General features: G+C 40.8%; 1 protein-coding gene across 3 annotated transcripts in view; it reads right to left on the minus strand.

The window, feature by feature from the left end:
• The window catches only part of LOC135512759 (DNA-directed RNA polymerase, mitochondrial-like), an 87,641-nt gene that overhangs the window by 54,245 nt on the left and 10,691 nt on the right, over positions 1-22,705 (minus strand). For all 3 annotated transcript variants that reach the window (XM_064935104.1, XM_064935106.1, XM_064935107.1), the window contains exons 5-8: positions 15,350-15,536; positions 6,744-6,893; positions 522-689; positions 32-202 (exon numbers count right to left, since the gene is read on the minus strand). In XM_064935104.1, coding sequence (XP_064791176.1) covers positions 32-202; positions 522-689; positions 6,744-6,893; positions 15,350-15,536 — 676 coding nt within the window. The remainder of the gene's footprint in view (positions 1-31; positions 203-521; positions 690-6,743; positions 6,894-15,349; positions 15,537-22,705) is intronic.

Consider the following 22,705-nt stretch of genomic DNA (forward strand, 5'->3'; position numbering starts at 1 on the left):
GATAAAGACCAGATGTGGAGGAGTGTCATACCTTAGAGTCTTTGGCCAGTAGCTCAGTATATTCATTGTAGATATGACTAAGCTTGTCCACCATCTGATTGTGTCCCTTCATGCGGATGCAGAACATGTTGTGAACCCGGTTGCCTAGCTCCTTGGCCAGGATGTGGAGAGACTCCCCACTGGGAGGCAGGTTGGACAGACTCTGACCACAGACAAAGAGCAACATGATTAGGACTATCCGGATTTTATAGAATTACATTTTATGCAATGCTACAAAGTTGCTAAATAAACCTCAACCCTGAACTCTAAATACAACAGAGGTCTATAGGACCCAAGGTCATAGATACTGCTGGGATTCAGTGGGTTTTATCTGAGGGATCCGAGCGCAGAACATTGCGGAAAGTCAAATTCAACTTTGGATCATTCAGATCATCACCCTTCAAAAAGGTGAGATTTAAAACAACAGATGTGTGTATGACCCAAGCACCAATATACTAATAGTATTCAGCGGGTTTATATACCTGGATCATGATGTCTACATAGTCCTTTTCATCCAGCAGACAGAGGTAGGGGTAGAGGCTGAGTCTGACGGCTTTCTGGGTGCTGCTGGCCAAGATTATCTTGCCCTCCCTCAGGGCCCCAACCAGGGCTTTGTGCCACACTAACCGCTGCACTGCCAGAAGGTCCCGCTGAAACAGACAACATGGTCTCACTGCATGGTCTTGTGTGGATGGAAACATGTTCTGCCTTATATCCACTCTGAACATGAGTTCAAATTTGACTTAAGGTTAAACAACAAACACAATTAGATCTGTAGTATCTGTGGTATTCAGCACACACAATTGAGGCCAAATGCATTGAGTGTACAAAAATGAGGAACACCTGCTCTTCCAATGACAGACTTACCAGGCGAAAGCTATGATTCCTTATTGATGCCACTTGTTAAATCCACTTCAAATCAGTGTAGATACAGAAGAGGAGTCAGGTTAAATAATGATTTTTAAGCCGTAAGACAATTGAGACATGGATTGTGTATGTGTGCCATTCAGAGGGTGAATGGGCAAGACAAAATATTTAAGTGCCTTTGAACAGGGTATGGTAGTAGCAGGGCTAGGTAATAGCCAGCTTTTGTCCGATATATATTTTTAAAGAAGAATAATAAAATTTGCGCCAGCCAATTGTCCAGGAGAAATCCCATTGCGAAATAATGCTTTTTAGCCGATTCATTGATGGAAATACATTTGACTGGTCATGCTTATCTGTCTATAAATTAATTTAGTGGAATTAAATAGGCTTGTGTACAGTATATTCGTTATGCATCTTATTTATCACAAGCGTACAGCATACAGATACAGAGCCTTTGAGTGGAAAATATGTTGCTGCTGCTGCATCTTGTGGTGCTTTCAAGACAACTGGGAACTTGGAAAGATAAAAGGTCAAATCATGACGTCAGTGATCTTAAAGTCAGGAAAATCGGCAGTCGAGACAGAGTTGCGGAGTTGTAATTTCCAGTCAGAGCTCGTTTTTTGCCAAGTTCCCAGTCTTGAATGGACTGAAGTTGGAAGTCAGAGATTTCTGAGTTGGTTTTTTTAATACCAATTTTCCCAGTAATCTTGACCTCTGTCCTCTTGAGTTCTTAAAGCAAAAGGTCATACGCTCCATATGCTGTTTTGAAAAGGGAAATGGAAGGCAGGCTTCATCAGTGCGTCTCACACACACATTTTGAAAACAATGGTTTAAAACCTGAACATTTTAATATATATTTTGAGGCATGTCTTACCCTGCTTCAAAGTAGCCTATTAGATCTCTTCTATTCTAAATTTCTAACGGATATTTTCCTCTATCACATGAAACCGCTCACATGTGCAGTGCCCTTTTGACAAAGGTGGTTTCCCGCTAATTGCATTACGGAACGTACATTTGCACGTAGCCTACTGCTTTGTGCGCATTGCTGCACTTATAATGTGAAGAAATAATAATTTATCAACATTTTAAGCTAAACGTTCTGATCTGTTGCATAAGACATTTCTTTTTAGTGTTATTTTATTTATGTTGGTATGAATATTGTCCCACAACTGTCCCCGAGTCTGTTTGGAACAGTCTATTCCTTTCTCGACAAGCTAACCGATAGAATAAGTAGCCTAAACTTTTCTACTATAGTAGATTGAAACAGGCTGGTGATTTTGCTATTCGCTACTCATCTTGTTGGCCGAGGAAAAGTAAATGTAACCAATTAGTCTAATGCACATCAAAGTTCACATCAGAATTCGGTAAGCATCATCAAATCAAATCTAATTGTATTGGTCACATACACATAATTAGCAGATGTTATTGCGAGTGTAACGTAATGCTTGTGCTTCTAATTCGTCGACTTGCATGTTCTGTTTTTTATGAATTACCATTCTAAATGTGATTTATGTAATCCTGAGTACCATGGGTGGACCCCCCTAATCAGGTTTACGCACCAACATTAACCAGCATCCCTGTGGAACTCTTTCGATACATTGTAGAGTCCATTTCCTGACAAATTGAGGCTGTTCTGATGGCAAAAGGGGGTGCAACTGTATGGTTGAGAGGGGTGAAGCTAAATAAATGGCAAAAGAGGTCTGGCTGTACAACCAACTGGCAAATGTACAGCAAATTGAGAAATTGTGACTAAACTGAATAAAAAGAAGAATAAACTATACTATGAAACAAAGATAAATTACATAAAGAATGATAGTAAGGCTTTGGAGCACCTTAAATTACATTTTGGGCAAAAAGGAAAACTACGCTGATTATTATTATCTGACCCTGCTGGTCATCTATGAACGTTTGAACATCTTGGCCATGTTCTGTTATAATCTCCACCCGCCACAGCCAGAAGATGACTGGCCACCCCTCAGAGCCTGTTCCTCTCTAGGTTTCTTCCTAGGGTCTGGCCTTTCTATTGGGTTTTCATAGCCACCATGCTTCTACATCTGCATTGCTTGCTGTTTGGGGTTTTAGGCTGGGTTTCTGTACAGCACTTTGTGACATCGGCTGATGTAAAAAGGCTTTAGAAATACATTTGATTGATTGATTGAATCAGATGACTCATTCATCCCAAAACCCACTGATATTGCCAACTACTTTAATATTTTTTTTATTGGCAAGATTAGCAACTTTAGCCACAACATGCCAGCAACAAATGCTGACACTACACATCGCTGACACTACACAAGTATATCTGACCAAATTATGAAAGACAAGCATTGTAATTTTGAATTCTGTAAAGTAAGTGTGGAAGAGGTGAAAAAGCCACCGGGTCTGACAACTTGGATGGAAAATTACTGAGGATAATAGCGGACGATATTGCCACTCCTTTTTGCCATATCTTCAACTTAAGCCTACTAGAAAATGTGTTCCCTCAGGCATGGAGGGAAGCAAAAGTAATAGCCGACCAATCAGCCTGTTACCAACCATTTGGATGTGTTTGACCAGATCCAATGCTATTTTTCAGTAAACAAATTGACAGACTTCCAGCACGCTTAAAGGGGAGGACATTCAACAAGCACTTACACTTATTAAGCCAGCAGCCCCCCCACCCAGGTATAATCAGGAATTCCACAGGGCAGCTGTCTAGGCCCCTTACTTTTTAAAATCTTTACTAACGACATGCCACTGGCATATCCCCCCTTGAGTAAAGCCAGTGGATGTATTGTAATGTTTTTTTTAAATGTTATAACTGCCTTAATTTTGTTGGACCCCAGGAAGAGCAGCTGTTGCCAAAGGATCCATAATAAATACAAAACTCAATATTTGGAAGGCGTTCCTAATATTTTGTACAATCTTTGGCACCCTTGCACTTTTTCAATGAAGATCAATGAAGCATAATATTATGTTTTCTCTTTGAAAAACTGATTGAATGGCTATTTTTACCCGGTAGGCACCTGCAACTTACCACAGGTGAAATACATTACATTTTTGGGTCCTGTGCAGTTGTAAATCAAACAAATACACGTGTGAATAAAGTTTTTCAATTTCAACTTATTTGAGAAGAAATAGTGAATCATGGAAAGGTGCCAATATATTTGGTGCATCTGTATGTGTTCAGATTCAGAGATGGTGAGAGGACAGACGTCTCCAGCCAGGTTGTAAAACCAGGTCAGCCTTCCATCCATGGGACTGTCATATTCCCCATCCATGCCAGGAGGAGAGAGCCCAGCTGACACCGAGCAGATAGGCTGGCCTGGCCTGTAAAGGTGACTCAGCTCCCTCCTCAGGAGAGCCTCATTACAATATATTATCATGCTGCTCTGCCTGCTGTAAATGTTGCAGGACCACCAGGGACCCTCGTCCTCCGGCTCCAAGTCTGAAACATTGTCTGGAAATGCAGGGAGAGTTTAAACTGTAAATGCCAATGCCTGGCCCCAGACCACTGAGATATGGGGAGAGGGACACATCGCAGGAATAATATAGCTGATGTCTGGTGGCCTCAATGCATAATGTTCAAAGTTTTGACTGAAGTCTGGACACAAACTTTTCTCACAGATGACACTGACTGAACATGAACAAAATACATCAACATCATGAAAATATATGATTTTGTCATTGGTAGTGCTGAGCGATTAGTGCTTTTTGAGGTTGGTTTGCGTCGTGCCTAAGAACAGCCCATAGCCATGGTATGTTGGCCATATACCACACCCCCTCGTGCTATATTGCTTAAACACACACACTTACAAAAAAATAATATTTTCCTTTATTACTGTCTAACCCTAGCACCCCTCCCCCAATTGGAGTAAACTAGTGAACAACAACCCTTAGGCCTGTATTTCCAGGTTATATATACTACATACATTTTATGGACACAGTCCATTTATTATTAGTTGTTATTAGTCTCAACCTTCAGCTCCATTCAACCCCTCCCATCTATCTCTTAACATAATCCATATTGGATTTCTATTTGCCATATATTTCTCAACAAATGTGATGTTTCACAAAAGTTCTGAACCTTTCTATTCTCATTGTTTCTACAGACTGTAAATTGAAAATAAAAAATGTTGCTAAAAATATTATTATATTATTGATCGATTGACTGACTTTTCAGGTCACCCAGTAGTGCTATCCTGCAGGCTTAGCTCCAGGTAAATATTGCAATTCTAATGCAGGGCTGACAGACAGGTTCCTTACTTTTTCCCCCTTCCACTTTCCTCTTCCATTTTTGCGGAAACGCTGCAAATAGTTGGTTGTAATTTTGGGTAGAGCAGACATTTCCATATGTTTTTGTTAGCTGCATGTGTGACATAACTCCACCAGTCCTATTTATCATTTATGACGATTATACCTTTTATTATTTTTTTCTTTAATAATATTTTTTAAATAAATTAATATATTTATAGTAACACACTGAAATACTATTCCATACTATATTACTAGAGTGTAACACACTGAAATACACTCTAGTTTATTGGCTGCACCTAGCAAATAGTTTTAAAAATAATATTATTTGGAACGGTAAGCCAGGCAGAATTAAATGGGCCTATTTATATAATGAATATTAATTTGGAGGGCAGAAATGATTAAATATTAAAGCACTAGACCTCTCACTAAAGGCTTTAGTCATACAAAAGTTATACTGAAATCCATACTGGTTCACGAGTAAATTAGTAAAACTGTCTCATGTTCAAGAATGGCCTTTTTCCTTTTAGTCAGAGTACAACCTCTCACTTTCCATTATTTGAAAAGTAAATCATCTCCCAAATATGGTTAAACTAACCACAATATTTGTTGTATTATTTGTTCTGTCTTTTCTGGTGGATTAAATTGAAATTGCAACCAACTATCTATGGCTTGTTTTAAAAAATAACTACATTTGAGATGATTTCCTTTTCAAATAACTGAAAGTGAGAGGTTGTAATCTGAATAAAAGGAAAAGGCCATTCTTGAACATAGGGTGAGACATTCCTACCAATTTATTAGAAAACCAGTTTGGATTTCAGTATAACTTTTGTATGACTGAAGCCTTTAGTGAGAGGTTTAATGTTTTAATATTTAATAATTTCTGCCCTCCAAATTCATATTCGTTATATAAATAGGCCCGTTTAATTCTGCCTGGCTTGCCGTTCCAAATAATTAAAAAAAAACTGTTTGCTAGGTGCAGGCAATAAACTATAGTGTATTTCAGTGTACTACTATTCCATACAGTGTTAATTTAGTGTATTTCAGTGTGTTACTATTCCATACTGTATTAGTATAGTAGTATATTTCAGTATTATTATTCCATACTGTATTACTATAGTGTATGTCTATTATATACTGTATTCCTAGTCTATTTCTATTCCATACTGTATTACTATAGTAGTGTATTTCAGTGTTACTATTTCATATTGTATTTCTATAGTGTATTTCTTTTCCATGCTGTAATCCTATAGTGTATTTCTATTCCATACTGTATTTCTATTCCGTACTGTATTACTATAGTAGTATATTTCAGTGTTACTATTCCATATTGTATTTCTATAGTGTATTTCTATTCCATAATGTAATCCTATAGTGTATTTCTATTCCATACTGTATTTCTATAGTGTATTTCTATTCCATACTGTATTCCTAGTGTATTTCTATTCCATACTGTATTACTATAGTAGTATATTTCAGTGTGTTACTATTCCATATTGTATTACTATAGTGTATTTCTATTCCATACTGTATTACTATAGTAGTATATTTCAGTGTTACTCCAGCTAGGCCAGACTATATGTGTAGGTGGCCAGTTTGTTTACCATTTTGGCCATGTGTGAGGTGACAGGCTTCATGGCCTCCACAGAGTGAATGGTGATGGTGCTGGCCTGCTCGATGCTCAGCTGACGGCTGAACCTCTCCTGCAGCTCCTCCAGGCTGAAGGCCATCTTGGGGTATTTAGCATCTGCCCTCTGAAACACACAGACAGAGCAGAGGATAAGGGGGGTGGGGTGGGGGGCATAAACAGACTGGGATCTCCAGGAAGAGACTATTACCTTGCATCATAGGAGAGACACACTAGAAGGGAGCCTACATTAAACCTAAAGTCTATTATTAGACTTAATAGTTCTGGTTGATCAATGTTTCCTTGTGGAAAATACACACATTGCTTTGATACATTTTGGAATGTATATGTGTGTGTGTGAGAGTGTGTGTGTGTGTACAATCCTGGCCAAAGAGAGGGTATGTGTGTGTGTGCTGAATAATGAGGGACTGTGTTGATGGGTAGGGTTTTGTCAGGTCAGGGTGCTGAGCCTTACCCAGCCTTTTATCACTAGACGCTCAGCTCCACAAGACTATAAAGCAAAACAAATGGCTCATTATGCTCGGTGTTAAAACGTGTAGTCATGTCCTGTGTGCTCCATCAAATTGTATTGCTGTGAGCTGGTACCTTGACCGATTGGCATTTAATTTCCGAGATCAAAGTGAAAATCTAACTACAATATACGTCTTTACATAGGAGTGTGGATATTGCTAACACCTAGAATTGGATGGTAACACATTTAACGTCAATGTAGTTCTCTCTCTGTGTGTGTGCAGTGTGTACTTATATTTGTCCTACTTCACACATGTACAAGTGGGTGTTAATACACGCGTGTGAATTGGAAATGTGTTTTTTGCATATCCCACTCTCCCTGAGACACCCTCGGAGAGCGGGGACACAGACAGGGTCTGCCATTCAATGGCGACCCTGGAGCAATTATGATTAAGATTTTTCACCTTGTCGGCTCAGGGATTTGAACCAGCGACCTTTTGCCCACTGGCCCAACAGGGTGGGTGTGTATAGTGCTTGGAGTGATGGCACAAAATGGACTAAGGCCCATGCCATCAATCCCCCTGTGCCTGCAGTCACCTGACAGAGACAAATACGGAGGAAACGAGGGCACAAACTAATGCAAACCAAACTCACAAAGCCTTAATTTAACGGCCAGTAGATATGCAAATTACCTTCCATCCCATCACCCTCCCTGTGGCTAATTAAAAAATAACTATGCTTATATCGTTATGTGCTGCTGCTTTAAGCTTAACCAGCACCAAAGGTATGGCAGCCACCCAATTAAAAAAAACATATACACTCATTATATAAATACAGACCTGGCGAAGTAGTCCAGCAGGAAGGGTACTGAGTAGGCCTACATACTGAGAGGTCCGGTGTGCTTATACATGTTGTCATTTATTATTGAAAGAGGACGTCAGTGGCCTGTGCAAGGACAACTGGGTATTATCAGTAAACACAATACATAGGGGTTGGTGCTTTATTAACCCAGGAGACAAACACTAAATCTGTCCTCAAGAGAAGAGACTGCACGCTATTGGACCGCAGCCAAAACAAAGCTAAAGGTTACCCGGGAGATAAATCACTTGGGCATTGGCTTTGCTGCACTACATCATGGCAAAATACTACCTTCTCTGTGGAGTAGATGGGCTCTTAATCCTTTTTTTAAGAGCAAGCTTTGCTGCTGAGAAACGACAGGATATATACTGACGTATATAGACACATCTCTGTGTAGGTCTCAGACATTGTGTTTCAGCTTGACTATGGCAGTTCATGCTGGGCCAAGAGAGGGGACTGAATCATAAGCATTTGTTCATGTGTATTGTTGTTTGCGTGAGAAGAAGTGAGTCAGATGCTTGTTGCTGCCCAGGGGCTGTGAGATTGTCCAGAGAGAGAGCAGTGTCATGCGATGCCTGGCTTTCAGCATAGACTGGAATGGGACAACTACCACGCCTCTCCCACTGTCTTTCTCCTCCTCCTCCTCACTGTCTGTTTTCAAGGGCCCCTGGCAAAGACTTATCTGTCAGCTAAGCCACAGCCCAGGGCAGGAGAGGGAATCAAAAATGAATGACCACTAAGAAGGCTATGTGCTTTATAAGAATAAAAACACAAAATCTTCAATGACAATGTCTAAATAGTAGATCAAACCGCATTTGCTAAAACTTCATACATATTCCAAATAGTACATTACACAAATAATATTTTAACGAGCTTATGCCGACAGTAATTGAGACTACTCATGAGACATTGTTATGAAACCTTGGCACTGAGTAAACAACAACTCTCTCTCTCTCACTCTCAGCCAGTACTCAATTATGAAAGCAGAAGCAGATTGTAAATGTTGCAGACCTCTGGTGTTTGCAATTCACCTTAGCCTATTCCCTATTTAGTACACTACTTTTGACCAGAGCCCCAAGGCCCTGGTCAAAAGTAGTGCACTATACAGTGAATAGGATGCCACTTGGTACGTATAGCCTACAGTTGAAGTCGGAAGTTTACATATACCATCGCCAAATACATTTAAAAACTCAGTTTTTCACAATTCCCAACATATAATCCTAGTAAAAATCCCCTGTTTTAGGTCAGTTAGGATCACCACTTTATTTCACGAATGTAAAATGTCAGAATAACAGCATAGAGAAGGGATTTATTTCAGCTTTTATTTCTTTCATCACATTCCCAGTGGGTAAGATGTTTACATACACTCAATTAGTATTTGGTAGCATTGCCTTTAAATTGATTAACTTGGTTTAAACGTTTCAGGTAGCCTTCCACAATAAGTTGGGTGAATTTTGGCCCATTCCTCCTGACAGAGCTGGTGTAACTGAGTCAGGTTTGTAGGCCTCCTTGATCGCACACGCTTTTTCAGTTGTGCCCACAAATTTTCGAAAGGATGAGGTCAGGGCTTTGTGATGGCCACTCCAATACCTTGACTTTGTTGTCCTTTAGCCATAACTTTGGAAGTATGCTCGGGGTCATTGTCCATTTGGAAGACCCATTTGCGAACAAGCTTTAACTTCCTGACTGATGTCTTGAGATGTTGCTTCAACATAATTTCCCTTCATCATGATGCCATCTATTTTGTGAAGTGCACCAGTCCCTCATGCAGAAAAGCACCACCACAACATGATGCTGCCACCCCCGTGCTTCAAGGTTGGGATGGTGTTCTTCGGCTTGCGAGCCTACCCCTTTTTCCTCCAAACATAACAATGGTCATTATGGCCAAACAGTTCAATTTTTTTTCAGCAGACCAGAGGACATTTCTACAAAAAGTACAATCTTTGTTCCCATGTGCAGTTGCAAACCGTAGTCTGGCTTTTTTATGGTGGTTTTGGAGCAGTGGTCTCTTCCTTGCTGAGCGGCCTTTCAGGTTATGTCGATTTTTGACTCGTTTTACTGTGGATTTAGATACTTTTCTACCGGTTTCCTCCAGCATCTTCACAAGGTCCTTTGCTGTTGTTCTGGGATTGATTTGCACTTTTCGCACCATCGTACGTTCATCTCCAGGAGACAGAACGCACCTCCTCCCTAAGCGGTATGACGGCTGCGTGGTCCCATGGTGTTTATACTTGCGTACTATTGTTTGTACAGATTAACTGGTACCTTCAAGCGTTTGGAAATTGCTCCCAAGGATGAACCAGTACAGGTCTACAATTGGCTGATTTCTTTTGATTTTCCCATGATGTCAAGCAAAGAGGCACTGAGTTTGAAGGTAGGCCTTGAAATACATCTACAGGTACACCTCCAATTGACTTCAGAGGCTTCTAAAGCCATGACATCATTTTATGGAATTTTCCAAGCTGTTTAAAGGCACAGTCAACTTAGTGTATGTAAACTTCTGACCCACTGGAAATGTGATACAGTGAATTATAAGTGAAATAATCTGTCTGTAAACAATTGTTGGAATGATTGTGTCATGCAAAAAGTAGATGTCCTAACCGACTTACCAAAACTATAGTTTGTTAACAAGAAATTTGTAGATTAGTTGAAAAACAAGTTAATGACTCCAACCTAAGTGTATGTGTTAACTTCTGACTTCAACTGTATGTCGTTTGACCTGTTTTACATGTAGTCAGCTGCACAGTGTTCTGTTGACCTTTTCTGGATATGATAGATAATATGCTCTCCTGGTACACCTTACAAAGCCCTGTTAGTTACACAGGAAGTAGGTGTAAAAAAAAAAAAAAAAAAAGTGTGACTATTCAAAAATGATTCAACAGCAGTAGACAATATTGTTCTGGCTCTGAGGCGTAGAATGCCCTACTGTTGTGTCAAATGGACAACGCACCAATCCTTTCCCACCTGGCATGGTATAATTTGATACAGAATATTTTCTTAATTTATAGACCAATGAAATGCTGATAAATATAGGCAATGGAAATTTTACATGTATTCGTTTCTATTTTAATGGCAGTCAATTTCATACGAATAGCATAGCTGTCTCTCTCCTTCATACTTTCCTTGTCAATTCATTATCTTATATCGTACTTTCGGGAAAGCCTAAGATAGGCCTAGGTTTTTTCATAAGTTTTAAGTAAAGGATAAATATTTGCTTGTGTCTGACATACGCTGGTTGCTTTGATTGACAGGTCATTTTACGGGGGTGTGCGTGTGTGGGTTTGCTGATTCTATCTACAGGCCTATACACTACCGGTCAAAAGTTTTAGAACAGCTACTTTTTCTTTATTTTGACTATTTTCTACATTGTGTAATAATAGTGAAGACATCAAAACTATGAAATAACACATATGGAATCATGTAGTAACCAAAAAAAGTGTTAAACAAATCAAAATATATTTTATATTTGAGATTCTTCAAATAACCACCCGTTGCCTTGATGACAGCTTTGCACACTCTTGGCATTTTCTCAACCAGCTTCATGAGGAAGTCACCTGGAATGCATCTCAAATAACAGGTGTGCCTTCTTAAAAGTTAACTTGTGGAATTGCTTTTCTTCTTAATGCAATTCAGCCAATCAGTTGTGTTGTGACAAGGTAGGGGGGTATATAGAAGATAGCCCTATTTGGTAAACTACCAAGTCCATATTATGGCAAGAACAGCTCAAATAAGCAAAGAGAAATGACAGTTCATCATTATTTTAAGACATGAAGGTCAGTCAATACGAAACATTTCAAGAACTTTGAAAGTTTCCTCAGGTGCAGTTGCAAAAACTATCAAGCGCTATGATGAAGCTGGCTCTCATGAGGACCGTCACAGGAGTGGAAGACCCAGAGTTACCTCTGCTGCAAAGGATAAGTTCATTATAGTTACCAGCCTCAGAAATTGCAGCCCAAATAAATGCTTCAGAGTTCAAGTAACAGACATCTCAACATCAACTATTCAGAGAAGACTGCGTGAATCAGGCCTTCATGGTCAAATTGATGCAAAGAAATCACTATTAAAAAGGACACCAATAATAAGAAGAGACTTGATTGGGCTAAGAAACACGAGCAATGGACATTAGACGTGGAAATTGGAAATTTGTAATTTGTTCTGGAGTCCAAATTTGAGATTTTTGGTTCCAACTGCCGTGTCTTTGTGAGACGCGGTGTGGGTGAATGGATGATCTCCGCATGTGTGATTCCCACCGTAAAGCATGGAGGAGGAGCTGTTATGGTGTGGGGGTAACACGGTCTGTGATTTATTTAGAATTCAAGGCATACTTAACCAGCATGGCTACCACAGCATTCTGCAGCGATACGCTATCCTATCTGGTTTGGGCTTAGTGGGACTATCATTTGTTTTTAAACAGGACAATTACCCAACACACCTCCAGGCGGTGTAAGGGCTATTTTACCAAGGAGAGTGATGGAGTGCTGCATCAGATGACCTGGCCTCCACAATCACCCGACCTCAACCAAATTGAGATGATTTGGGATGAGTCAAACCACAGAGTGAAGGAAAAGCAGCCAACGTGCTCAGCATATGTGGGAACTTATTGAATACTGTTGGAAAATAATTCCAGGTGACGCTGGTTGAGAGAAGTGTGCGAGAAGTGTGCAAAGCTGTCATCAAGGCAAAGGGTGTTTAACACTTTTTTGGTCACTACATGATTCCATATGTGTTATTTCATAGTTTTGATGGCTTCACTAGTATTCTACAATGCAGAAAATAGTCAAAATAAAGAAAATCCCTTAAATGAGGAGGTGTTCTAAAACTTTTGACCAGGGTAGTGTAAGTCCATTCAGAAAGTTTCCTGAAGTAGCCTGTCTGGACTCCAACTCTTTAATAAGAATCAAACACTCCTGTCATTATTTAATCTTGTAAAAGGCCTGTTTTCAGTAACTTAGGCTACATCATTTATCTCATTATGGCATCGTCTCTGACGGAACATATGCCAAGGCCACTGCCATTGAATGACCAGCAGGGTTTGTGACGTTACGCAAATATTTTTGGAAATTTTGAAAGAAACCATCGGACTTCATGTGAATGGAGTTGTGCGTCAAAATAGGATCTGTGTTTTTTTTCCATTAAAGCCAACAGACAAGTGCAAAATGGACATATAGCTTTATTTTGACTCTGAAAAATGCGACAGCTCCTTTCCAACCTGCCATTTCTTATTTAATAGATTCATATGTATAAGTAATAAAATGAATAACAATAATGAAATGCCATGGTGATAACAAAGTGTAATGGCTTGTTTCAAAAAGGTTATATTAAGAAGTATTTGCATGTAATCAAGTGTACAAAGAATTGTGATGTCCCCTTTTTACATAGACCTAAGACAAACAGTAACATACATTTAAACAAAATGGACACATCGAGAAAAAAAATGTGAAAATGAAAAGAAAAGGAAATAATCAGCAACAAAGTGTAATGCAATAGTGAAATTCCACATTTCTTTTGAGTCTTATAGCCTATGTGTTAAATTGTGTCAATACAAAATTGTTACAATCCTCTCCAATCAGAGATTTCTTAATTTGTATACTAGACTAATATTTAGCGGTAATAACTTAAATAATAATAATGAAATGCTACTGATAATAACTAAGTGTAACTGTAAAATTGACGTTGCAGAGAAAATCCACAGTTATGTTGGTGACCGTGTACATTGGCCTAGGGAATTACTGTAACATCAAATTCCAAGACCGTCAGAGACCTAACAGGAAGAGAGCCAGGCATATCATTACTGGCATGGCACCATGCAATATGTCAGCCTGGCAAATAATGTAAGTAGGGTTGGGATTTGCCAGGGACCTCACAATACCATATCATCTCAATACTTGGGTGCCTTTAGGATATGTATTGCGATTCTATATGTATTGCGATGCTATATGTATTGCGATGCTATATGTATTGCGATGCTATATGTATTGCGATTCTATATGTATTGCGATGCTATATGTATTGCGATGCTATATGTATTGCGATGCTATATGTATTGCGATGCTATATGTATTGCGATGCTATATGTATTGCGATGCTATATGTATTGCGATGCTATATGTATTGCGATTCTATATGTATTGCGATTCTATATGTATTGCGATTCGATACTGTGATCAATGCTCCAAACAAGAGGGAGCGAAGATAAAAGGTAAGGAAATGGGCATGGAAGGAAATAGGCATGGAAATAGAAGTTCTGAAAGCAAATTGGCTGCCTATTTAAAAAGATAATGGAGAACAAGCTATGGAGGAAAATACTGGAGTTTTGGTGCAGGTACAGCCAAAAAGCAAAAATATTATATTGCAATATTGTCAAAACAATACGATCAGTCGTCAAAAATAATATTCCGATATGTAACTATATCAATTTTTTTCTCTAGTCACAAAATATAAGAGAATGAACGTGGGCCAGCACTGCTAAAAACACAACTGTGTACTGTACTGGCTGGAAATGAATCGTGTGAGGAAGCACAGCACAGCAGCACCCCCAGATAAAGAGCAGCGTTTTGCCACCACGTCTAAAAATGGATATCATGATACATGTCTGAAAGGAGGAGTGACAATCATATCATTCTGCTGCTAGTGCTAGGGTCTCCTGGCTGGCATATTCCTCATTCACACTGCTGCTCCAACTCTACAGTCAGCCCAACTAAACACCTATTTAACACCCACTCCATCACTACTCCTAGAACCCTACTTTGTCAGTTGTGGTTTTTCTATGAAGATGTCATCATCAATAAATTCATCAAGCTTTCTCTGTTCCCAACAGACTATATGTAGGACAACAACAGGTCTAAAAAGAAGTGTACACTATGCTCAAAAATACATGTAGCTAATGCACCATGTTTTCATAGAGCTTTTTATAAGACATAAAAACACGACCTAGTCCAACCACTGCTTTCAGAGAGGGCTCCGGGCATGGACTGAGAAGAAGCATGCTATGTGTCAGACAGCAAGGCAGTTGGCCAAAGAGACATTTCTGTCTCCAACAATGGAAGTAGTGTTCTATTCTGTCATTCTAGTCCAGTCTACTTACTCTAGATGTGATAATTATTCTATTTGACTTCTTCTACTCTCCTCGTGGCTTGAGCCGTCTACTCTCCTCGTGGCTTGAGCCGTCTACTCTCCTCGTGGCTTGAGCCGTCTACTCTCCTCGTGGCTTGAGGTGTCTACTCTACTTTACTCATGGTTCAACTTGTGTCCTACCTCTGTGTAGAAGTCTTTGACTAGTGGTGAGGAGCAGGTTTGCAGGTTAGTGTTGATGCTGTACTGGAAGTCTGGTTGCACGGTGTGGATGGCTTTGAGCACCATGTCCCTCTCATCCTGCCTGAACACACAGTGACTGAACAGCTCGTCCACAGGCAGGCCATCCTCCTCCATCTGACGCAAGACCCTGAGGACAGACCAGGAAACACAATGGGTTGAGTTAGAAAAGACACATTATTCCCTAAAAAGCAGAATTTTGCCATAAATATCCAGGCCTACGTCCAGATGACAAGTGCCTTGGGGGTAAAGGCGACGGATCGATTACAAGTGTTGATCACCAACTTTAGGTAATATGTTATTTGCTTGAAGTTCAAAGTTAGGAATGCACATTTATCAGTATAAAACATAGAAGTCAATATTTTGACCTTAGTCTTCATAAGGTGGGGCCAAGTGTCTCATACACAGTGTACAAAACATTAAGAAGACGTTCCTAATATTGAGTTGCACCCTCTTTTGCCCTCAGAACAGCCTCAATTTGTTGGGGCAAGGACTCTACAAAGTGTCGAAAGCGTTCCACAGGAATGCTGACCCATGTTGACTCCAATGCTTCCAACAGTTGTGTCAAGTTAGCTGGATGTCCTTTGGGTAGTGGACAATTCTTGATAAAGGGAAAGGGGTGACAGGACTAAGATTGGTTCAGCTAGGAGTTTTGATGTAATTTCCGGTCACAACTTCTGGACTTGTTTACGTACTGCTGTGCGGTTTGTTGATAACGTTACTTTGCTACCTGCCAACTTTACGTTTTTTACTTTTTAATTACTATTTTATATTTAAAACGCTCAACTATTTTCATTCAACTTTTTCACCCCGGACGTTTTATCTGGACATGGTACTACACAACCTCGGATGCCTTCTAATTGCAGTCGCTGTACTCATAATATACAGGAGAACGATCGCCTTATGATGAGGATAGCCATGCTGCAAGCCCAGCTTCAGACGCAATCGTTAGGCAAGGGTAAATAAAGTGTAGGAAAGTATGAAACAGTGTCTGTGCCACCAATAAATACAGATAGTAGTATAAATCCCCTCGGACAGTCCCTGCAGCCGGACAATTTTCTCATGGAATCTGACAATTCATCTTGATGGTTGTCTTGTCGTATCAAATAAAACTGAAGGACCTCAGTGTTACTCTGGACCCTGATCTCTCTTTCGACGAATATATCAAGACTGTTTCAAGGACAGCTACGTAAGATTGCAAATATCTTTCCAAAAATGGATGCAGAAAAATGAATCCATGCTTGTCACTTCTAGATTAGAAAACTGCAATGCTCTACTTTCTGGCTAAAGCATAAAATAAACTTCAGTTTGTGCGAAACACGGCTGCTAGAATCTTGACTAGAACCAAAAAATGTGATGATATTACTCCAGTTCTAGCCTCTTTACATAGCTTCCTTTTAAGGCTCGGGCTGATTTCAAGGTTTTACTGCTAACCAACAAAGCATTGCATGGGCTTGCTCTTACCCATCTTTCCGATTTATTCCTGCCGTACATACCTACACGTACGCTACGGTCACAAGATGCAGGCCTCCTTATTGTCCATAGAAGTTCTAAGCAAACAGCTGGAAGCAGGGCTTTCTCCTATAAAGCTAAATTTTTATGGAATGGTCTGCCTATCCATGTGAGAGATGCAGACTTGGTCTCGACCTTTAACTTGAGTGTAGGGGCAGTATTTAGATGTTTGGATGAAAAACGTACCCAAATGAAACTGCCTATTTCTCAGGCCCAGAATCTAGAATATGCATAGAATTGTCAGATTAGGATAGAAAACACTCTAAAGTTTCCAAAACTGTCAATATTGTCTGTGAGTATAACAGAACTGATATTGCAGGCAAAAACCTGAGGAAATTCCAACCAGGAAGTGCTGTTTTTCCTGAAAGCTCTCTGTTCCATTGCATGCCTTCCCTCCATTTAAAGGGATATCAACCAGATTCCCTTTCCTATGGCTTCAACATGGTGTGAAGTCTTTAGACATAGTTTCAGGCTTTTATTCTGAAAAATTAGCGAGAAAGATCACATCGTGTCAGTGGATGGCTGGGTGCCAGCAGCGTTTAGCATGCGCCAACAGAATGGAGCAGACATTTTCTCTCTCTCTCCTATTGAAGAAGCTACGGTCCGGTTGAAATATTGTCGATTATATATTGTAAAAACAACCTGAGGATTGATTATAAAAAAGCATTTGACATGTTTCTACGAACTTTACGGATACTATTTGGAATTTGTCTGCCCCGTCGTGACCGCTTGAGCCTGTGGATTTCTGAACATAACCCTATTACAGGGCCGAGTCACTGGCTTACTGGTGCTCTTCCATGCCGTCCCTCGGAGTGGTGCGTCACTTGAGTGGGTTGAGTCACTGACGTGATCTTTCTGTCCGGGTTGGCGCCCCCCTCGTGTTCGTGCCATGGGGGAGATCTTCGTGGGCTATATTCAGCCTTGTCTCAGGGTAGTAAGTTGGTGGTTTGAAGATATCCCTCTAGTGGTGAGGGGGCTGTTCTTTGGCAAATTGGGTGGGGTTTTATCCTGCCTGGTTGGCCCTGTCCGGGGGTATCGTCAGATGGGGCCACAGTGTCTCCCGACCCTTACTGCCTCCAGTATTTATGCGTCAGGGGCTAGGATCAGTCAGTAATATCTGGAGAATTTCTCCTGTCTTATCCGGTGTCCTGTGTGAATTTAAGTATTCTCTCCCACTCTCCCCGGACCTGATCCCTAGGAGCATGCCTCAGGGCTACGTGGCCTGATGACTCCTGCCTGTCCCCAGTCAACCTGGTAGTGCTGCTGATCTAGTTCAACTGTTCTGCCTGTGGCTATGGAACCCTGATCTGTTCACCGGACGGGCTACCTTGTCCTTGACCTGCTGTTTTCAACTCTCTCTCTGTCTACCGCAGCTGTGGTCTCTAACTCTGAATGACCAGCTATGAAAAGCCAACTGACATTTACTCCTGAGGTGCTGACCTGTTGCACCCTCCACAACCCCTGTGATTATTATTATTATTTGACCCTGCTGGTCATCTATGAACGTTTAAACATCTTGGCCATGTACTGTTAGAAATCTCCACCAGGCACAGCCAGAAGAAGACTGGCCACCCCTCAGAGCCTGGTTCCTCTCTAGGTTTCTTCCTAAGTTCCTACCAAGTTTACCTAGTTTTTCCCAGCCACCGTGCTTCTACATCTGCATTGCTTGATGTTTGGGGTTTTAGGCCGGGTTTTTGTATAGCACTTTGTGACATCGGCTGATGTAAAAAGGGCTTTATAAATAAACGTGATTGACTCAAATTTTATTGTACAACAATGCATTCAACTGAAATGTGTCTTCCGCATTTATATACGCACACGTGTTGAGTGTGAAAAACACAGTAGCTTTGCAGTTATTGACACAAACCGGATTTCCGAAGCCTGGCACCTACTAACATCCCCCGTTCAAAGGCACGTAAATATTTTGTCTTGCCCATTCACCCTCTGAATGGTACACATACACAATCCATGTCTCAATTGTCTCAAGGCTTAAAAATCATTATTTGACCTGTCTCCTCCCTTTCATCTACACTGATCTAAGTGGATTTAAAAAGTAACATCAATAAGGGGCCATAGCGTTCACCTGGTCAGTCTATGAACTTGGAAAGAGCAGGTGTTCTTAATGTTTTGTACACTCAGTGTAGTTCACAGTGGCCCCATGGTGACTTAATCAAATTGAAAGCACCTCTGATATCATTATGCATGGCTTTATTAAAGCTGATTGACAATGGCAGCATAACAAACAGAATATTTGCATTGACACTTGGTTCTTTCAGACGCATTGGAAATATCAGGCAGTCCACAGACAGATGGTCACAGAGAAAGTCAGTGTCATGTTTATTCAAATGATATCATCCAGAGACTCCACACCTGCCATAAATGAACTGCTCAATTCAGGAGACAGCAATGTGCAAACAGCCAGTGGGAAACAGATGGTAGTGTATGGAGCAACAACTGAAGCTTAAAAGGAAGGAAGGAAACCAAAGCCTGATTCATTTAAAGCAGATCCTTGGATAACCGATTTTGTGAACAAAACAAGAGACAAAACTGAAGTGTATTATTTGGCTAAGTCACCCTACATTTCTGATTTAAACTGTTGCTATATGTGACTACTTCAGAGCACTGTAGGAAGAGGAAGAGTCAGCCTAGGTTGTGGCATGTGATGTGTAACACCTTGATGTAACCCAGAGACAGAGGGCCCTGCTGGGCTTACGTGTTACCACTGCCCTCTAGTGGAGTAAGACAGAACACTGTGACAAAGGGATGGAAGGGTGTAAGATTTGTCATCAGCCTCTGATAATGAGAGCCTTCCTTTGCCCTCTACACCTTTCTGCAAGACAGTGATTAAATAACATGACCTTAATTACCTTCTACAGGAAATCCTGCTTAAACACCCAGCAGCCCCTCGTCAGGCTAACACAATTAGCAGCTGCCACACTGCTACCACTCCAGTTCAATTCTCTAGGCATTCACAGAATCAAATGTAATCCTCCCTTTTTATTACATTTTAGTCACTTAGCAGATGTTCTTATCCAGAATGACTTTCAGGAGCAATTAGGGTTAAGTGCCTCGCTCAAGGGTACAGACAATTTTTCACCTCGTCGGCTCAGGGATTCAAACCAGCGACCTTTCAGTTAACACGCATAACGCTAGGATACCTGCCTCTATGTTACCCCGACTTCTTTGCATGTGTTGGGTATCGTTTAAAATACTTGGATGGGAATGACACATTGGATTGGCTTTTAAATTCCCTGTACTGTTTAATACTGTTAACCTTTCTGGTTAGAACCTTTTTCGGCAAGACGGATCTTCCAAAGGTGGGGGAGTGGCAATCTTTACCAAGGATCACCTTCAGTGCTCGGTTGTCCATACCAAGTCTGTCCCCAAACAATTTGATTTGCTGGTTTTAAGCATTAAACTTTCAAATACCTCTTTGTTTACTGTTGCTGGGTGCTATCGTCCCACATCATCACCGTCCTGTACCCTACATGCCCTAAGCTCTCTCCTGGCCCCTTACACTAAGTCTGAATTTGTCCTGCTTGGTGACCTAAACTGGGACATGCTTAAACCACCTGACCAAGTCCTAAAGCAATGGGACTCCCTAAATCTTTCTAAGATTATTACCAATCCCACAAGGTATGACTCCAAACACCCAGAAAAGGCTACTCTCCTCAATGTTATCCTCACAAATAATCATGATTAGGTATCAGTCTGATGTTTTCTGTAATGACCTTAGTGATCACCGTTTTAGAGCCTGTGTTCGTAATGGCTGCTCAGTGTAACAACCTGTCCTGATTCATAGACGCTTGGTAAAAAACTTTAATGACCAAGCCTTCCTTCATGAACTGGCCTCTGTAAAATGGTATAGAATCAGTTTGAGCCCCTCTGTCAAAGACGCTTGGACCTTCTTTTTTGATATTTTAAGTGGTATTGTTAAAAAAAAAACACCGTAAAGAAAATGAGAATTAAAAACAGGTTCAGCCCCTGGTTCGACCGTGATCTTGCAGAGTTACTCCACCTCAAGAATTGCATTTGGTGAAAGGCTCGGCACATGCATACTCAGGTTGACTGGCTATCGTTCAGGCAAATGAGAAAAAAGTGCACTCAGACTATCCGGAAGGCCAAAGTTAGTTACTTTAAGGAGCAGTTCTCTCTCTCTGGATCTAACTCCAAGAAGTTCTGGAAAATGGTTAAATACCTGGAGAATAAACCCTCCTCCTCACAGCTGCCCATGTCCCTTAATGTTGATGATGTGGTTGTTACTGACAAGAAGCACATGGCTGAGCTCTTTAATCACCACTTTATTAAGTCAGGATTCCTATTTGACTCAGCCATGCCTCCTTGCCCATCCAACATTTCCTTATATCCCACCCCTTACAATTCTAATTTCCCTGATGCTTCTCCCCATCTTTTCCCTGCATCGCTACAAGGTTTCTCCCGGAGTTCGAGCTACTAAAGGAACTCTTTAAACTTGACCCCAAAAAAACATCTGGGTCAGATGGTTTAGACCCTTTCTTCTTTAAGGTTGCTGCTCCCATCATCACCAAGCCTGTCTCTCCTTTCTGGAGAGGTTCCTATTGCATTGAAAGCAGCCACAGTTTATCCTTTATTTAAAGGGGGAGATCAAGCTGATCCTAACTGTTTCTATTTTGCCCCTCTATTTTGCCCTCCAAAAGTGTTGGAAAAACTTGTCAATAATCAACTGACTGGCTTTCTTGAGGTCTATAGTATTCTCTCGGGTATGCAACCTGGTTTCCGCTCAGGTTATGGATGTGTCCCTGCAACCTTAAAGGTCCTCAATGATGTCACCATTGACCTTGATTCTAAGCAATATTGTGCTGATATTTTATTGACTTGGCCAAAGCTTTGGATACGGAAGAACATCCCATTCTTGTGGGCCGGCTAAGGAATATAGGTGTCTCTGATGGGTCTTTGGGCTGGTTTGCTAACTACCTCTCTCAAAGAATGTGGTGTATAAAGTGAGAAAATCTGCTGTCTCAGCCACTGCCTGTCACCAAGGGTGTACCCCAAGGCTCAATCCTAGGCCCCACAGTCTTCTCAATTTACATCAACAACATAGCTCAGGCAATAGGAAGCTCTCTCATCCATTTATATGCAGATGATACAGTCTTATACTCAGCTGGCCCCTCCTCAGATTGTGTTAAATGCTCTAGAACAAAGCTTTCTTAGTGTCCAACACTTTACCTTTTGTTTTGGAGGTGTTCAGAACAAGGTTGTGTGGTTTGGTAAGAAGAATGCCCCTCTCCCCACAGGTGTGATTACTATTTCTGAGGGTTTAGAGTTTGAGGTAGTCACCTCATACAAGTACTTGGGAGTATGGCTAGATGGTGCACTGTCCTTCTCTCAGCACATATCAAAGCTGAAGGCTAAAGTTAAATCTAGATTTGGTTTCCTCTATCGTAATCACTCCTCTTTCACCCCAGCTGCCAAACTAATCCTAATTCAGATGACCATCCTACCAATGCTAGATTACGGAGACATCATTTATAGATCGGCAGGCAAGGGTGCTCTCGAGCGGCTAGATGTTCTTTACCATTCAGCCATCAGAATTGCCACCAATGCTCCTTATAGGACACATCACTGGACTCTATACTCCTCTGTAAACTGGTCAAACAATGATGCAGGAAGGAGGGGGTGGGGGTCATGACCTGATGGGCTCCCTAAACTCTTCTGCACATGATTCGAGTTGGAAAAACTTAGACAAACCTGGATTTTTCCCACAATGACTTATAAAGGGATTATACCCTCTACATTAAAATTCCAAAT

The sequence above is a fragment of the Oncorhynchus masou genome, chromosome 24 (genome assembly GCF_036934945.1).
Source record: "Oncorhynchus masou masou isolate Uvic2021 chromosome 24, UVic_Omas_1.1, whole genome shotgun sequence".
NCBI classification, from domain to species: domain Eukaryota; kingdom Metazoa; phylum Chordata; class Actinopteri; order Salmoniformes; family Salmonidae; genus Oncorhynchus; species Oncorhynchus masou.